General features: G+C 47.5%; 1 protein-coding gene across 7 annotated transcripts in view; it reads right to left on the bottom strand.

The window, feature by feature from the left end:
* Positions 1–19,497, bottom strand: part of ttll7 (tubulin tyrosine ligase-like family, member 7) — a 215,743-nt gene that overhangs the window by 67,241 nt on the left and 129,005 nt on the right. For all 7 annotated transcript variants that reach the window (XM_052010663.1, XM_052010662.1, XM_052010668.1 and 4 more), the window contains 7 exons: positions 19,185–19,343; positions 16,741–16,835; positions 15,340–15,487; positions 14,505–14,578; positions 11,179–11,314; positions 7,687–7,773; positions 3,064–3,235 (listed from right to left, as the gene is read on the bottom strand). In XM_052010663.1, coding sequence (XP_051866623.1) covers positions 3,064–3,235; positions 7,687–7,773; positions 11,179–11,314; positions 14,505–14,578; positions 15,340–15,487; positions 16,741–16,835; positions 19,185–19,343 — 871 coding nt within the window. The remainder of the gene's footprint in view (positions 1–3,063; positions 3,236–7,686; positions 7,774–11,178; positions 11,315–14,504; positions 14,579–15,339; positions 15,488–16,740; positions 16,836–19,184; positions 19,344–19,497) is intronic.

The raw sequence follows: 19,497 nt of genomic DNA, 5'->3' as shown, positions 1-19,497 counted from the left end.
CGTGATGCATCCAGATAGGATACTTCCTATGGTGTCGATAAAAGTTGGTGAGTGTCAAAGGGGACATACCGAATTTCTTTAGCCTCCTGAGGAAGTAGAGGCGCTGGTGAGCTTTCTTGGTCGTGGCATCTACATGATTTGACCAGGACAGGCTATTGGTGATGCACTGCACTTTCTCTGTAACTGCAACACTATATTCTGCATTCTGTTTTCCTTTGGAGTATCTCAATGTGCTTATGTATGGAATGATTTCTCTGGATGGCACACAAACAAAAACTTTTCACTGCATCTCAGTACATATCATCTGCAAGATGGCAGCGGAGCGTGGCAACTCGTCGGAAGCTGCTGTCTGCAGATCAACTCATTACCTTTACTATAATTGTTCTACACCTTTAAATTTACACTTTACTCTGTATTCAGTTATTGTTTTACCTTGTACTACCTCAGTGCACTCTGCACTACCTCAATGCACTGTGTAATGAATTGATCTGTACAAATGGTATGCAAGACAAGTTTTTCACTGTACCTCGGTACAAGTGACAATAATAAACCAATACCAATACATGCGCAATAATAAAGCAATGTGAATACCAATCTCTGCAATCACTGGAAATGTTTTATAAGTACATTTACCTCCTTGGAAGAGGGTGGACATTTTGCAGCTCTGAGTTCCAACCCCTGCTCTTTGCTAGCAGGCCTGAACATATTTACTCTTCCCAAGAAACATTGCCAGCAAGTTAATGGGTTAGTTTGCAATTCATCAGCCCTCCATTTTAACGAAGGTGTTTTATACTTGAAACAAGTGCCTGAGAATGTACGGTGAGAATAATTGTAAAGCTGACAAGACTCACTATCACAATGGAGGAAATCTGTCGGCAAGTTTTGGACTAACACAGAAGTTTAGAAGTTGTGTAAGTGACTCCCTGCCCCTCCACAGGCAGGGTGCTGGTTTCCCATCTATAAACATCAGAATCAGTGAATTGATGAGAACTTCAATCAATTTAAAACTGTTCTTGACTGTAAGACAACTATAAAGTTTTACCTTATCTAATTACAATATTGTGTTGAGTCTTAATTAACTGGTCACAAAATACTAATTTTCCATTTTGCAGCAATAGCCTGTCCTGGTCCAGCCACGGACACGACCGCAACCAAGAAAGCTCACCAGCACCTCTACTTCCTCAGGAGGGTAAAGTAATTCGGCACATCCCCTTTGACCCTCACCAGATTTTATCGATGCACATCCTATCCGGATGCATCACTGGTTGGTATGGCAACTGATCTGCCCGAGACCACAAGACACTGATATGTGGACACAGCTCAGCACATCACGGAAGCCAGCCTCCCCTCCATGGACTCTGTCTACACTTCCTGCTGCCTCAGGAAAGCAGACAACATAATCAAAGACCCCACCCACCCCGGACATTCTCTCTTCTCCCCACTCCCATCGGGCAGAAGATACAAAAGCCTGAAAGCACGTACCACCAGGCTAGAGAACAGCTTCTATCCTGTTGTTAAAAGACTATAGAACGGTTCCCTAGTATGATAAGATGGACTCTTGACCTCACAATCTACCTTGATTTGGCCTTGCACCTTATTGTCTGCCTGCACTGCACTTTCTCTGTAACTGTAACACTCTATTCTGCATTCTGTTATTGTTTTCCCTTGTAATACCTCAATGCACTGATGTGATGAAATTATCTGTACGGATGGCATGCAAAACAAAGTCTTTCACTGTACCTCGGTACATGTGACAATAATAAACCAATTTACCAATTTATTTTTTTTAAATATATTTTAAGGCTTGTTTCTAGTACTTCAGTAATCTTACTCATCTTTATTTCACTCAGGAGGAACAAAGGACTGCAGATGCTGGAATCGAGATGAAAAACACGATGATGCTGGAGGAACTCAGCAGGCCAGGCAGCATCCGTGGAGAAAAGCAGGCGGTCAACGTTTCGGGTCAGGACCCTTCTTCAGGACTGAAGATAGGAAAAGGTGAAGCTCAATATATAGGAGGGAAAAGCAGAGCAGTGATAGGTGGACAAAAGAGGGGAGGCGGGGTGGGCACAGGGTAGTGATAGGTAGATGCAGGTAAGATGTCTCTTACCTGCATCTACCTATCACCACCCTGTGCCCACCCCACCTTCCCTCTTTAGTCCACCTGAGACAGTAATAGGCAGGTGAGGGGGAGGAGGGGAGAGCAGATCCAGCGGGGGATGTGCCAAAGGTAAGGATAGAGAGAGGGAAAAAAAGCAGTAGCCTCTTATGGAGCCTTCGCACCCAAGGGGAGATGAACTTCCATGGAATTCTCCCCAGCACCTCACCATAACATCGAGAGAAAACTTGGGAGAAAGGCCCGTGGGGAAGAGGAGGTCCTACAGCCAGAAATCCTAGGCAGAGACTTGAGGAGGAAGCATTGTACTGAATGCCGTGAGGGGCACGACCAGGAACTGGGGCAGGACCCTGTTATCAGGGCATTCCGGGTTATCGGGGGTCCCAAACAGATAAAAAAACTAGAGGGCAGAGATTTAAGGTGCAAGGGGGAAGATTTAAAAGGGACCTGAGAGAAAACTTCTTCACAAAGAGCATGGCCAGTATATGGAATAAGCTGTCGGAGGAAATGGTAGAGGTGGGTACAAGAACAACATTTAAAAGACACTTGGACAGGTTGAGAAGGATGTGAGTCAAATGCAGGCAAATGGGACCAGCTTGGATGGGCATCTCGGTCAGCATGGACAAGTTGGGCCAAAGGGCCTATTTCCATGCTGTATGACTCTGTGACTCAGAGTGAAAGACCAGAGAAATGCTGAGTTCTTCCAGCATCACAGTGTTTTTCATCTAGATTCCAGCATCTGCAGTCCTTAGAGAAATGGTCCCGCTCGACAGCACATTAAGAGGATCCCTTGGCAAGTGCAGGTTCTAGAGGCCATGAGCAGTCCTGAGACCTGGCTACCCTCTACTGCATGAGGATACAACAGCTGTCTCCCCCTTGTTGCATGACTGGTGTTTATTTAAGCAACATTGCGGCAGTTACAAAGAGTGCCGCATAGGGAAACTTACCAAATCGCTCCGGGAATTTGAACTTCCTTTCTAATCCATAGTCAGCGACCTTTTCCTCTTCCAGGCCCCCATCTTCAGAGTCGGAAGAGCAGCTGCTATTTCCGCTGGAGCTGCTGTCATCCTTGTGCTTCCTTGAGGTGGGTTCTGTAGTCTCGGGCATCGAGTACAGCGGCTGCAAGGCACACACACAAACAATGGTCAGCTATTGCCCACAGAGTCCGCTGTCTTCTCCTTGGATCACACCTAGACACCAGGACAGAACAGCCCCTCCAAAAAGACTTCAACCTTTTTTGTCTGCCTGCACTGCACTTTCTCTGTAACTGTAACACTATATTCTACATTCTGTTATTGCTTTTCCCTTTGTACTACCTCGATGTACTGATGTTTGGAATGATCTGTATGCATGGCATGCAAAAGAAAGATTTTCACTGTATTGCCACATGTACCAAGATACAGTGAAAAACTTTGTGTTAGAGTCATAGAGTCACAGAGCACTGCAGCACAGAAACAGGCTCTTCAGCCCATCTAGTCCATGCCGACCTGATCTTCTGCCCAGTCCCATCTACCTGCACCCGGACCATATGCCTCCAAACCCCTCCCATCCATATCCAAACCTCTCTTAAATGTTACAATTGAACCCGCATTCATCAATTCCACTGGCAGCTCGTTCCACACTCACACCTCCCTCTGAGTGAAGAAGTTCTCCCTCAGATTCCCCTTAAATATTTCACCTTTCACCCTAAACCTATGTCCTCTAGTTCTAGTCTCACCCAACCCGAGGGGAAAAAGCCTGCATGCATTCACCCTATCTATACCCCTCATAATTTTGTATACCTCTATATGATCTCCCCTCATTCTCCTGCACTCCAGGGAATAAAGTCCTAACCTATTCAACCTTTCCCTGTAACTCAGGCCCTCAAGTGCCAGCAACAACAGTGTAAATTTTCTCTGCACCCTTTCAAACTTATTGATATCTTTTCTGCAGATAGATGACCAGAACTACACACAATACTCTAAATTCGGCCTAACCAATGTCTTGTACAACTTCAACATAACATCCCAACTCCTGTACTCAATGCCCTGATTTATGAAGGCCAAAGTGCCAAAAGCTCTATTTATGACCCTATCTACCTGCGATGCCACTTTCAAGGAATTATGGACCTGTATTCCCAGGTCCCTCTGTCCTACCGCACACCTCAGAGCCCTACCATTCACTGGGTAAGTCTTACCCTGGTTTATCCTCCCAAAGTGCATCGCCTTACACGTGTCTGCATTAAATTCCATCTGCCATTTTTCAGCCCATTTTCCCAGCTGGTCAAGATCACGCTGCAAGCTTTGATAGCCTTCCTCGCTGTCCACTACGGCCCCAGTCTTGGTGTCATCTGCAAATTTGCTGATCCAGTTTACCACATTATCATCTAAATCATTAATATAGATGATAAACAACAATGGACCCAGCACTGATCCCTGCGACACACCACTAGTCACAGGCATCCAATCAGGGACATAACCATCTACTACCACTCCCTGGCTTCTCCCGCTAAGCCAGCATTGAATCCAATTGACGACTTCATCCTGAATGCCAAGTGACTTAACCTTCTGGAGCAGCATCCTATGCGGGACTTTGTCAAAGGCCTTTCTGAAGTCCATGTAGACAACATCCACTGCCTTTCCTTCATCAACCTTCCTGGTAACCTCCTCGAAAAACTTTATAAGATTGATTAGACATGACCTACCACGCACAAAGCCATGTTGACTATCCCTAATCAGGCCCTGTCTATCCAAATACTTACATATCCTGTCCCTTAGAATACCTTCCAACTGACATAAGGCTCACTGGCCTATAATTTGCCAGTTTATTTTTAGAACCTTTCTTAAACAGTGGAACAACATTAGCTATCCTCCAGTCCTCCAGCACCTCACCTGTGGCTAAGGACGTTTTAAATATCTCTGCCAGGGCCCCTGTAATTTCTGCACTAGCCTCCCACAAGGTCCAAGGGGACACCTCATCAGACCCTGGGAATTTATCCACCCTAAATCACCTCAAGACAGCCAGCACCTCCTCTTCTGTAATCTAGATACAGTCCATGACCTCACTACTCTTTTGCCTCAGTTCTATAGTCTCTGTGTCTGTCTCCAGAGTAAATACGGATGCAAAAAATTCATTTAAGATCTCACCCATCTATTGGCTCCATGCATAGATGACCATGCTGATCTTCAAGAGGACCAATTTGTCCCTTGCTATCCTTTTGCTATTAATATAGCTATAGAAACCCTTGGGATTCTCTTTCACCTTGTCTGCCAGAGCAACTTCGTGTCCTATTTTAGCCCTCCTGGTTTCTCTCTTAAGTGTTCTCTTGCATTTCTTATACTCCTCAAGTGCCTCATTTGATCCTAACTGCCTGTACCTGATATGCACCTCCTTCTTTTTCTTTACCAGGGCCTCAATATCCCTCGATAACCAATGTTCCCTAAACCTGTTAGCCTTGCCTTTTATTCTAACTGGAACATATAGATTCTGTGCTCTCAATATTTCACTTTTGAAGGCCTCCCACTTACCAAGCATCTCTTTGCCGGAAAACAGCCTATCCCAATCCACGCCTGCCAGGTCCCTTCTGAATGCCCTCAAAATTGGCCTTCCTCCAGTTTAGAATCTTAACCCTAGGACCAGTCCTATCCTTCTCCATAATTATCTTGAACCTAATGGAATTATGATCACTGGATCCAAAGTGTTCCCCTACACACACTTCTGTCACCTGCCCTGCCTCATTCCCTAAGAGGAGATCCAGTATCGCGCTCTCTTGAGTTAGAACCTCCGTGTATTGATTGAGGAAACCTTCCTGAACACATATGACAAACTAGATCCCATCCAATCCCTTTACAGTATGGGAGTCCCAGTCAATAGGTGAAAAGTTAAAATCACTTACTATCATGACTTTATTTTTCTTGCAACTGTCTGCTATCTCTCTACAACTTTGTTCCTCTAAATCCCACTGACTATTGGGAGGTCTATAATATAGTCCCATTAACATGGTCATCCTTTTCTTATTCCTTGGTTCCACCCATATTGCCTCAGTAGTCGAGGCCTCCAGTATGTCCTCTCTGAGCACTACCGTGACATTTTCCCTGATGAGTAATGCCACACCTCCCCCTTTAATACCTCCCCCTCTGTCATGTCTAAAACGCTGGATCCCCAATTTGTATGCCATCCATACAGATCATTTCATCACATCAGTACATTGGTGTAGCACAAAGGAAAAACAATAACAGAATGCAGAATAAAGTGTTACAGTTACAGAGAAAGTGCAGTGCAGGCAGACAATGGTGCAAAGGTCACAACGAGGTAGATTGTGAGACCAAGAGGCATTCGTTGTGAGACCAAGAGGCATTCCCCTCGTACTAGGGGACCATTCAATAGTCTTATAACAACGGGATAGAAGCTGTCCTTGAGCCTGGTGGTACGTGCTTTCAGGCTTTTGTATCTTCTGCCCAGCGGAAGAGGGGAGAAGGGAGAATGTCCCGGGTAAGTAGGGTCTTTGATTATGCTGGCTGCTTTACCGAGACAGCGAGAAGTGTAGACAGAGTCCACGGAGGGGAGGCTGGTTTGCGTGATGGACTGACCTGTGTCCACAGCTCTCTGCAGCTTCTTGCGGTCTTGGGCATCAGTACATGTGACAATAATAAACGATTTGCCAATTACCACACCTCACCAACCCATCACACTGCATCGACGCTGGGTTTAAATCCTGGAACGACTTCCCCTAAAGGAAGGCAGAGGTTGAGGAAGGCATCTCAATGCCACCTCCTCAAGAGCAATGGCGGGACACTTGGCACAGCCACTCTCTGCATCTACCCAATCATGACTCCTTAGGACCTTAAATGTCTCAATAAGATCACTCCTCATTCTTCTAAACTCCTCAGAACAGGGGTCTAACGATTTTAGCCATTTTCCCACTCATCCTCCTCATCCCAGAAATGAGCTGGAATGAGCAGGCAGCACAGTGGCACAGCGGGTAGAGCCGCTGCCTCTCAGCTCCAGCGACCCAGGTTCAATCCTGACCTCGGGCACTGCCTGTGTGGAGTTTGCACGTTCTCGCTGTAATTGTGTGGGCTTCCACCGGCTGCTCCCAGTTTCCTCCCACATCCCAAAGACATGCAGGTGAGAAGATTAAATGGCCACTGTAAATTGCTAGTGTGTAGGTGAGTGGTAGAATCTAGGAATTGACAGGAACGTGAGGATTTGTGTAAATGGGTGCATGCTGGCTGGCGTGGACTCGATGGGCCGAAGGGCCTGACTCTGTGCTGTATGACTCCATGACCCTGTAACAATTTAAGATGAAATCAAAAAGTGCAGATGCCGAAAATCTGAAATGAAACTGAAAATAGAAAAGACTCTGCACGTCAACCAGCATCTGTGGAGAGAGAAACGGAGCTAAGGTTTCAGGTCGATGACCTGGTGCCCGGCTCTGTGTGTTGTTACACTGCAGCAATGCAGTCACTCATTGGCTGCAATCTGGGAAGCTGTTCCCACTTCTCCATACAAAGGTTCTGGTTTGGTGAGTTAGACAGGGCTCTGGAAACACGAGCAAGCGCTGAGTGAACACCTCAATAGAGAGACCATACCTTGGGACCCCGCTGTCGAGGTGATTTCCCCAGTAACTTTTCATCATCCTCCTCGCATTGTTCCAGCAAGTCCAAGATATCTTCCTCCTTGGGAAAAATTGACATGAATCGTTTACATCAACAAAATAATTGGCCCTATTTAATCAAGGGCTTAAAGTCGAAGTAACTTTTCATCATCCTCCTCGCATTGTTCCAGCAAGTCCAAGATATCTTCCTCCTTGGGAAAAATTGACATGAATCGTTTACATCAACAAAATAATTGGCCCTATTTAATCAAGGGCTTAAAGTCGAAGTCAAAGTCAAGTTTATTGTCAGATGCACAAGTCCATGTGTGCCCAGGTGCAATGAAAAACTTACTTGCAGCAGCAGCACAGGCACAGAGCATCAGATAAGCAGCATTCACAAGAAAACCATAAATTAAACATGTTATACACATTTTTTACACAATTAGAACAAAAAAATGTCTATTTTAGTGCAAAGTGATCAAAGTGGTAATAGTGTTGCTAAACTGTAGTGATTAGGGTTGTGCTGGTTGAAGGGAAGTAGCTGTTCCTGAACCTGGTGGTGTGGGACGTCAGGCTTCTGTACCTCCTGCCCGAAGGTCGCTGCGAAATGGATGTTGTCTTCTTGAGGCAGCACCTCCTGTAGATACCACCGATGGTGGGGATAGAGGAAGCACTCCCACTATCCAGGCCATGCCATCTTCTCGCAGCTACCATCGGGCAGGAGGTACAGAAGCCTGACGTCCCACACCACCAGGTTCAGGAACAGCTACTTCCTTTCAACCATTCAGTTCTTGAACCAACCTGCACAACCCTGATCACAGTATCGCAACACAATGACCACTTTGTACTACAAAGGACTTTGTTTCTTATTTTTGTTCTAATTGTGTTCTTTCTTGCATAATTTTGTTTAATTTATGTTTTTTTCTTGTGAGTGTTGTGTCTCTAATGCTGTGTCTATGATGCTGCAGAAAGTAAGTTTTTCATTGCACCTGTGCACACATGTACTTGTGCAGATGACAATAAACCAGACTTGACCTGACTTGTGAAGACCATCTCTGAGAGACAAATCCTCAGTAATCCCTTTCCCTCTGTTCAAATTACTAAATATGATTTGATCAACTGTTGAATTTTTGGTGTGTCTTCCCCCACCCCACCCCACCCCACCTCGTCCTCCTCCAGTTAATCTTCCCAGTTTATTCTCATTTTCTGCCGTCTTTCTATCCTGCAGGAATACATCAAAGTTGTTCAGTGGAACTGACCAGGGTAGACAGGGTTCTCGAACCACCACTATATCCCACAATTAGTGCCATAGGTCAAGGACAAATTTCTGCATGCACAAAACTTGATGGTGTTGTGGATAGTGTGGCAGATGTCTAAGGCAACAGCAGGATATCGATCAGATGGAAAGATGGGCGGAACGTTGCCCGATGGAATTTAATCCTGACAAGTGTGAGGTGATGTATTTTGGAAGGTCAAATGCAAGAGGATCCTGAGGAACACTGATGTACAGAGAGATCTTAGGGTGCAAGTCCATAGCTCCCTGAAAGTGGCAACACAAATGGACTGGGTGGTAAAGAAGGCTTACAACATGCTTGCCTTCATCAGTCAGGGCACTGAGTGCAATGGTTGGCAAGGAATATTCCAGCTGTATCAGTCTTTGGTTAGGCCACATTTGTGTGCAGTTCTCGTCACGACGTTATAGGAAGGCTGTGGAGATGGTGTGGAAGAGATTTGCCAGGATGTTGGCTGGATTAGAGTGTATTAGCTACAAAGAGAGGTTGGAGAAACATGGACTCTCATGGAATCAAATAGGATTAGGACATTAGTAAGTGGGCTGAGAATGACAAATGGACTTTAATTCAGATAAAAGTGAGGTGGTGCATTTTGGAAAGTCAAATTCCAGGTATTGGTATTGGTTTATTATTGTCACTTGTACCGAGGTACAGTGAGAAACTTGTCTTGCATACTGATCGTACAGATCAATTCATTACACAGTGCATTGAGGTAGTACAGGGTAAAACAATAACAGAATACAGAGTAAAGTGTCACAGCTACAGGGAAGTGCATTGCAGGCAGACAATAAGGTGCAAGGTCATAACAAGGTAGATCGTGAGGTTGAGTCCAGCTCATCATATAAGGGAACCATTCAATAGTCTTATCACAGTGGGATAGAAGCTGTCCTTGAGCCTGGTGGTATGTGCCCTCAGGCTCCTGTATCTTCTGCCTGATGGGAGAGGGGAGAAGAGAGAATGACCCGGGTGGGTGGGGTCTTTGATTATGCTGGCTGCTTCACCAAGGCAGTGAGAGGTAAAGACAGAGTCCATGAAGGGGAGGCTGGTTTCTGTGATGTGCTGGGCTGTGTCCCCAACTCTCTGCAGTTTCTTGCAGTCCCAGGCAGAGAGGTGAGACTTTCACAGTGAACTGCAGGGCACTGGGGAATGTTGTAGAACAGAGGGACCTTGGAGTACAAGTACATGGTTTCCTGAAAGTGGAGTCACAGGTAGACAGGGTGGTGAAGAAGGCTTTTTTCACACTGGCCTTCATGAGTCAGGGCACTGAGTATAAAAGTTGGGAGGTCACTGTGCAGTTGTACAGGACGCTGGTGAGGCTGCACTTGGAGTATTGTGTTCAGTTTTGGTTGCCCTGCTATAGGAAAGATGTTATTAAACTGGAAAAAATAAAGAAAAGATTGACAACAATTTTGCCAGGACTTGAGGGACTGAGTCACAGGGAGAGTTTGGATCGGCTAGGACTTTATTCCTCAGAGCTTAGGAGACAGAGGAGTAATGTTATAGAGGTGTAAAATCATGAGGGACATAAAGAGGGTGAATGTCTTTTTCCCAGGGCTGGGGAATCAAGAAACAGAGGGCAAAGGTTTAACGTGAGAGGGGAAAGATTTAATAGGAACTTAAGGAGCAACTTTTATTACACAAAGGGTGGTATCCATGTGGAACGAGCTGCCAGAGGAAGTGGTTGAGGCAGGTACAAAAACAACTTTTAAAAGACAGTTGGACAGGTACATGGCTTGGAAAGGTGTAGAAGGTTATGGGTCAAATGCTGGCAAATGGGACTGTCCAGATTGGGGCATCTTGGTCAGCATGGACCAGTTGGTCTGAAGGGCCTCTTTCCATGCTATATAACACTGTGGCTCAATAAGCACGTTAAGGAATGTCGATGAACATGGGAACGTTGAGAGTTCAAGTCCATAGTTCCCGGAAAATGGCAACACGGGTAGACAGAGTGGTGAAGGCAGCATACGGCATGCTTGCCTTCATCGCAGGCCATACATTATAATAGTTGGGATGTTATGTTACAACTTTACAAAACACCACAACTTTCCCCCTCTCACCTTAAATGCATGCCTTGTGCTCACTCTCTTCACTGCTTTGAGGCCTCCCCACACGTTCCCGCTATCCCATTCCATCCCCCCCAATGCTCCCAAAGGATGGTCCCTTTCCCAGCTCCGAGCATCCCTGGGGTCCATTACCTTCATGTGGTTCAGCGGGTTGCTGAGCTCCTTCTGGAGCGAGGCCGCTCTACTGGCCAGGAAAGTCTGGAAGGCAACACACAGCAGGTTCTCATACTTCTCCAGCAGCTGCTTGTCATCGGGGGGGTAGATCCTCCTGTGAAGACAAGGGACTAAAGTAGAGTGGGGGGTAAGGGACCCCAGCAACCAGTCACTTGGCCCCTTGCTACTCCTGCCCCATGTCCATCGTCCACTAAGCCCCTCACTCATGCACCCAGCCCTGACCAGCCCCTTGGAAATATATCACCGTTCTTCACCATCGCTGGGACTCTCGCCCCAACAGTATCGGGGGTACTCCCACACCTCAGGGACTGCAGCAGTTCAAGAGGGCAGCTCACCACCACCTTCTCAAGGGCAACTAGGGACGGGCAATTAAATGCTGGCTCAGCCTGTAAAGCCCACATCCTTTCAATGAATATAAGCGCCCCTGTGGTCTACACAACGTGACTCTGGTTTCACCAAGCTTGTCTCCCACCATGATCCACATTTCCATACTTCCTTACAATGGAGAAAGAGGATCTTTGACCCATTGAGTCTATGGCATCTCACAGAGCCATCCCATTCCCCCACAAATCTTTTCCCCACATTCCCAACTTACATCAATACCACCCCCACTGCACACACCACTGCAGATCACTGACAAAGCCCCCTCCATCCATCCCCTTCCCAGAAATCCTCTCCAACCCCACCATCACCATCACTGACCAATCCACCCTCATCCTGTACACTGACACCCTCCCTCATCACACACCCACCTCACCAGCTCCCCCATCACCCACCTGCAATCACCCATAACAAAACACTGGTTACGCTGCACTTGCAGTATTGGGTACAGTTCTGGTCACCGAACCACAGGCAGGGCGTGGTAGCAATAGAGAGCGTGCAGAAGAGATTGACAGGGATGTTGCCTGGAATGGACGGGTGGAGTTGTAAGGAGAGATTGGAGATGGTGGGTTATTCTCACTGGAACGTAGGAGTCTGAGGGCTGACCTTATAGAGGTTTATAAAATTATGAGGGGCATAGATAGGGTAAATAGTCAGAGTGTGATTCCCAGGGCAGGAGAGTCTAGAACTAGAGGGCACAGGTTTATGGTGAGAGGGGAGAAATTTAAAGGGGACCTGTGGGGTAGGTCTTTCACACAGAGGGTGGTGGACATCTGGAACAAGCTGCCAGAGGAGGCGGTGGAGGCAGGTACAATTAAAATGTTTCCAAGGCGTTTGGACATGTATTGGCATGGGAAAGGTGTAGAGGGATACAAGCCTCATGCAGATAGGTGGGATTAGCGGAGATAGGCATCACGGTCAGCATGGGCAAGGTGGGCCAAATGGCCTGTATGTTTCTATGGTTCTATGATCACTGACCAACCCACCCTGATCTCCCCAGCACCCATCCCTTCTGACCAATTCACCCAGCCCCAGCTCCATGGTTGTCACCAAACGCCTCCCCCACCACCCACCCTTTCCTTGCCGGCTCCCATCACCAACTACATGACCTCCAACTCTGCCCCTCCGTCATCGACGAACCCCGCCTCCTTCCCTGATCACTAACACCTCGATCACTAACTGCTGCCCGCCACAACACACCTCACTGTCCACCCCACCGAACTAACAGGCATGCCAAGTTACAAGAAACGCTGACAACCCCTGGCTCCTGGAGTGTGTGGAGGCAGCACGGTGGTGTAGCAGTTGGTGTAACGCTATTACAGCGCCAGCCACCTGGGTTCAATTCCTGCCGCTGTCTGTAAGGAGTTTGTACGTTCTCCCCGTGTCTGTGTGGGTTTCCTCCGGGTGCTCCAGTTTCCTCCCACATTCCAAAGACATACAGGTTAAGAGCTGTGGGCATGCTATGTTGGCGCCAGAAGCCTGGCGACACTTGCGGGCTGCCCCCAGCACATTCTTGGTAACACAAAAAGATGCATTTCACTGTGTGTTTCGATGTACATGTGACTAGTAAATAAATGTCTTATCTCCTTCCATGCTCCCTGACACCATGTCCATCAGGCAGGGACACTTCTGGTCGCACTCCCTAAACTCCCTTCACCCCCGACCAGGGTATCCTAGACATCTCCCCCTCGGTTTCTGTAAGCCGTTGAGCACAGCACTGGTTTAAAGAGAAACACCTGTAGTATGGAAGCGAATCTCACCAACAGAGAGTCATAGAAGGAAACAACTCATCCATGTCGACGAAGGTGCCCACCTAAGCTAGTCCTGTTTGGCCCTTAAATCTTATTCTCCTCACCTTCCCGTCAAGTCTCCCCCAGATTCTATCACTCGCCTGCACATCAGGGACATTTTACAGTGATCAATTACGTGGGGGGAAACCAGAGCACCCAGAAGAAACCCACGTAGTCACCCAGAGAACATGCAAACTCCACATACAGATCAGATGTTGGCACTACCATTCATCTCTATTGGTTGCTTTGGTAAAGATCCTTTAAAATCCTTTAAAATGAGATATCAGTATCTATACTGATCTATATGGCGGGACTCTTAGCAGTGTGGAGGAACAGAAGGATCTTGGGGTCCATGTCCATAGATCCCACAAGGTTGCTGTACAGGTCGATAAGGTTGTTAAGAAGGAGTATGGAGTGTTGGCCCTCATTAGTCGGGCTATTGAGTTCAAGAGCCGCAAGGTGATGTTGCAGCTCTATAGAACTCTGGTCAGACCACACTTGGAGTATTGTGTTCAATTCTGGTCACCTCATTATAGGAAGGATGTGGAAGCTTTAGAGAGGGTGCAGAGGAGATTTACCAGGATGCTGCCTGGATTGGAGAGCATGCCCTATGAGGATAGGTTGAGTGAGCTAGGGCTTTTCCCTTTGGAGAGGAGGATAAGAGGTGACTTGATAGAGGTGTACAAGATGATAAGAGGCATAGATCGAGTGGACCTGGGACTTTTTCCCAGGGCAACAATGGCTAACACGAGGGGACATAATTTTAAGGTGATTGGAGGAAGATATAAGGCGGATGTCAGGGGTAAGTTTTTTACACAGAAAGTGGTGGGTGCATGGAACGCACTGCCAGCAGAGGTTGTGGGGGCAGATACATTAGGGACCTTTAAGAGACTCTTAGATAGACACATGAATGATAGAAAAATAGGGGGCTATGTGGGAGGGAAGGGTTAGATAGATCTTAGAGCAGGATAAAATGTCAACACAACATTGTGGGCTGAAGGGCCTGTATGGTGCTGTAGCGTTCTATGTTCTATAAGCCAACTGACTGTGGGGGCTGCAATATGATTCTGTCTGTGCCTTAGTTTGGATAAAAAATGAATGTTGATCGTTCACCTGTAATTCCCCAGATTCTGGTTTTCGTGTTCTTCCCGAGAAATCTGCTTGCGGACCTGGGCAAGTCTTTCCTTCTGTAAGTGGAGGGAAAGAAGACAAAGCCTTGTGTATATTGGTAACTGGCTTATTACTGTCACGTGTACTGAGATACAGTGAAAAGCTTCAGTTTGTGTCCGTGTCACAGGGAGGATATTGGGGTCGGAGGGCTTGGTTATCAGAAGGGCTTGATTATCTGAAGTATCAGAGGCTGATACTTTTTTCTTGGAGCGTAGCAGGTTGAGGGCGATCTTATAGAGGGTCATAAAATCACGAGGGGCATCGATAAGGTGGATGGTCATAGACTTTTCCCTAGGGTAGGGGAGTCTAAAACTAGAGGGCATAGCTTGAAGGTGAGAGGGGAAGGATTTAAAAGGGACCCAAGGGGCAAGTATCTCACACAAGAGGGTGGTGGGTGTGTGGAACGAGCTGCCAGAGGAAGTGGTTGGGAGGGATATGGGCCAAATGCAGGCGAAAGGGACCAGCACAGATAGACATCCTGGCCGGCAGGGACAAGTTGGGCTGAAGGGCCTGTTTCCATGTTGTATAACTCTATTGGTAATTGATTTATTCTTGTCACATGTACCGAGATACAGTGAAAAGCTTTGGTTTGCGTGCCATCCAGACAGATCATTCCATACATAAGTACATCGAGTAAAAGGAAAACAGAAAGCAGAATATAGTCTTTAGTTAGAGAGAAAGTGCGGAGCAGGTAGACAAGTGAAGTGCAAGGGCCACGACAAGGTGGATTGGGAGATATCAGGTTCAAGATTCAACATTTCAGATGGGGGCTCTTTACCAGCTCCTCTCTCCTCCTCTGCAACGAGTGTCTCTTCTTCTCCCACTCAGAGGAACCCGGTGACAGGCGTTTCCCCGTCCCTTGTCCATAGAGCCGCTTCTGGGCCTCGGCTTTCTGCTGCACCAGGTTCTTCCTCCTGTCGCTGGTTCTGGATCAGAGAGACACAAGGGTCAGTGTGTGAGGGGCACACACACACCCTCACACACTGACAGAGGGAGTGGTGACACACACAGAGCCGCAGGCAGTCTCAGCTGCACTGGCGGGAACCCAGCTCATTCCTTTAGAGACCTATTTGAACAATTGTTGGATTATTGAATTGTTCTAGCACTCAAGGTGACCATTCAGCCTGTTCAGTCTGTGCCAGATCCCAGAAAAATATGAACAGTTCACTCTGTAGCCCTGTAAATGTTCTAAGTGCCTAAACACACTGACTCCCTCAGACACCCAACCTCCCTCACTCACTGACCCTCCCTCACACACTGACCCTCCCTCACACACTGACCCTCCCTCACACACCATCCCTCCCTCGCACACCGACCCTCCCTCGCACACCGACCCTCCCTCGCACACCATCCCTCCCTCGCACACCGACCCTCCCTCGCACACCATCCCTCCCTCAACACACCGTACCTCCCTCACACACCGACCCTCCCTCGCACACCGACCCTCCCTCGCACACCGACCCTCCCTCACACACCAACCCTCCCTCAACACACCGTACCTCCCTCAACACACCGTACCTCCCTCACATACTGACCCTCCCTCACACACCGACCCTCCCTCGCACACCGACCCTCCCTCGCACACTGACCCTCCCTCGCACACTGACCCTCCCTCACACACCATCCCTCCCTCAACACACTGTACCTCCCTCACACACCGTCCCTCCCTCAACACACCGTCCCTCCCTCAACACACCGCCCCTCCCTCGCACACCGACTCCCTCACACACCGACCCTCACATACCAACCCTGCCTCACACACTGACCCTCCCTCGCACACCGACCCTCACATACTAACGCTGCCTCACACACCGACCCTCCCTCAGACACTGACCTTCCGTCGCACACCGACACCCCCTCGCACACCGACTCCCTCACACACCGACTCCCTCACATACTAACGCTGCCTCACACACCGACCCTCCCTCACACACTGACCCTCCCTCGCACACTGACCCTCCCTCACACACTCTCTCTCAAAGGTTCATCTCTTCACAGATGCTGCCTGACCTGCCGAGGTCTTCCAGCAGTTGATATTTTCCTCCCTCTCTGCCTCTCTCCCTTTACTTATGAGCATCTCAGTACTTCTCTGAAAATCCTTGCCTCAAAGACAGGTCCCGAGACTTGTCAATGATGCAGGTGAGATGACAAGCTGACTTCATGTTTCTTTGTAACTTACCGCACATTCAACAGCTTCAAGGCATGGACCAGGACCCCCTTCTTCACATCATAGTCTATCTTCTGGTCTGTCCCAAAGCTCGGAGCTCGATTAATCTTGGAGTTGGGATGGGAGTGAGGTGAAAAAAAGAATTGAAGTTTTCTTGAAGAACAGCGATTTTGTTCAGTGAGTTCAAAAAAGCTCGTTCACCTGGTAGCACTGATCAATTACCTCAAACTATAGCACATGACTTTATCGGACTCCCAACAGATCAGGAGAGGTGGCCTTCTACTTTATACGGACATAAGAAACAGAAAGAGGTGTGGTCCATTTGGCCCATAATACCTTCTCTGCCATCAATGGAATCATGGCTGTTCCTTGACCTTAATATACTCATTGTGAGCCTCCACATCCTCTTGAGAGTTGAGATTTTTAAAGAGGCTGCAGAGAGCAGTGGACACAGCCCGGTCAATCACGGGCGCATCCCTCCCCACCATTGACAGTATCTACAGGAGGCGCTGCCTCAAGAAGGCAACATCTATCATCAAAGATCCCCACCAACCAGGCTGTGCCATCTTGTCGCAGCTACTGTCGGGCAGGAGGTACAAAAGCCTGAAGTCCCACACCACCAGGTTCAGGAACAGCTACTTTCCTACAACCATCAGGTTCTTGAACTGACCTGCACAACCCTAACCCTACCTCAGCAACAGAACACTATGGACCACCTCTTGCATCACCGTGGACTTGTCTCTGATTGTGGGGTTCTTTTTTGCACTAATGTCTTGCTTTGTACAGTCTTTTTTTTCTCTGTCTTGTATAATTTATGTACAATTTATATTCCGTGTGTTGCCTGTGATGCTGCTGCAAGTTTTTCATTGTACTTGTACCTCACTGTCTACATCAATAAACTCAACTTATATAAACTAGACATACCGTATAGAACCAGCTGCCAGAGGAAGGGGCCAAGTTGAGTACAGTAGATACATTTAAGTACTTGGACAGGTATGTGGATGACAAGGGTTTAGAGGGATATGGGCCTAGTACTGGGAAAGGGGATTAGCTTGAATATACATCTTGGTCGGCATGGACAAGGATGGGCCGAAGGGCCTTTTTCCATGCTGCATAACTCCATCACTCCCTGACTTGACTTAACTTGAGATTCAACATCCACCAGATGAAGAAAGTTCAGTCCTAAACGGTTGACTCCTTATTTTGAGATTGTGATTCCATTCAGGATGAAACTGGCCATTTGGCCCACCAAATCCGTGCCAACCAAATCCGTGCCAACCAAATCCGTGCCAACCATCAAGTACCCATTTATACTAAACCCATATTATTCTCCCTACATTCCTAGCAACATTGCACCCCACCCCACCTCCCCACTTCCAATGCACACCAGGGGCAATTTAAAGCGGCCTTTTAACCCACCAACCAGCACAAAGGGGTAACCCGCACACTCACAAGGAGACTGTGAAAACTCCACACAGACAGCACCAGAAGTCAGGAACGAACCTGGGTCACTGGAGCTGTGAGGCAGCGGCCCTACCAGCTGTGCCACTGTGCCACCTAACGTTCTGAGGCATCCCATTCAGGTGAAACATCACCCCTGCAACCACCTTATCAAGAATTTTATACATTCCAATGCAACCTCCTCAATCTTCTGAACTGAATAAGAGATGCATTCACCTGATCAAGTTCAGAAATGCATCGCAATAGTTTGAGTAGACAGCAACAACTTGCATTTACGCCCTCCGAGACTTGTAAACATTCCAAATGCCATTTCCAAAGAATAATTGTCAAAGATTTGACATCTAGCCAAGTTGGCAGTAATTGGGACAGACTGAGAGACTGACAATAAGGAACCTGAGAGTCTTTGCAGAGATGATGTGGAGCAGATGTTTCCTGTTGCAAGAATTTCTAGCATTAGGGGGTCACTGATTTAAAATAAGGGCTACCTCGTAAATCTCCTTTAAACTTTCTCCCTTTCACAAACCTATGCCCTCAAGTACTTGAACCCTGGGAAAAAGACTCTGTCTACTCTATCTAGTAATTTTATAAACTTCTATCAGATCACCCCTCAGCCTCCGACGCTCCAGAGAAAACAACCCTTATACGATGAGATGGACTCTGACCTCACGATTTACCTTGTTGTGACCTTGCACCTTATTGCACTGCACTTTCTCTGTAGCTGTGACACTTCATTCTGTACTGTTATTGTTTTTACCTGTACTACATCAATGCACTCTGTACTAACTCAATGTAACTGCCCTGTACGATCAGTATGCAAGACAGGTTTTTCACTGTACCTCGGCACAAGTGACATCAATAAACCAATACCAAGTTTTTCCAGCCTCTCCTTACAGCCGATAGCAATAGTTCCCTGAATATTCATCAGGCCACCACCACGTCCCATTCCTGTGGCAGAAACCGCTGCATTGGCGATTGTTATTTGACCAGACACTCACCTCCAAGAGCCACGGTTTCAACTTCCTGTCCAAAATAATGTCAAAGCCAAGAACCTCGAAGCAAACGCTGCTACTGCCGGGCTGTTGCCCAGGACGACACATCCGGTAGGCGTGTAAGACGTGAGGCTCCGCTACGATCAGGGTCTTCACCACAAGCTCCTGGTAAGAGACAAAGGGCTCCGTCAGACAGAGAAACTACCTTCAACAGCCTTGGGGTATCGCAGTGCACTTCACAACCGAGGCAAATCCTCTTAAGCATTGCATTTAAGTGGCAGCCCGATTTGTACACAGTAAGATCCCAGAAAGCGCTGTG

This window comes from Pristis pectinata, chromosome 3 (assembly GCF_009764475.1).
Source record: "Pristis pectinata isolate sPriPec2 chromosome 3, sPriPec2.1.pri, whole genome shotgun sequence".
Taxonomy (NCBI): Eukaryota; Metazoa; Chordata; class Chondrichthyes; order Rhinopristiformes; family Pristidae; genus Pristis; species Pristis pectinata.
This window is presented reverse-complemented; position numbering and strand designations above follow the sequence as displayed.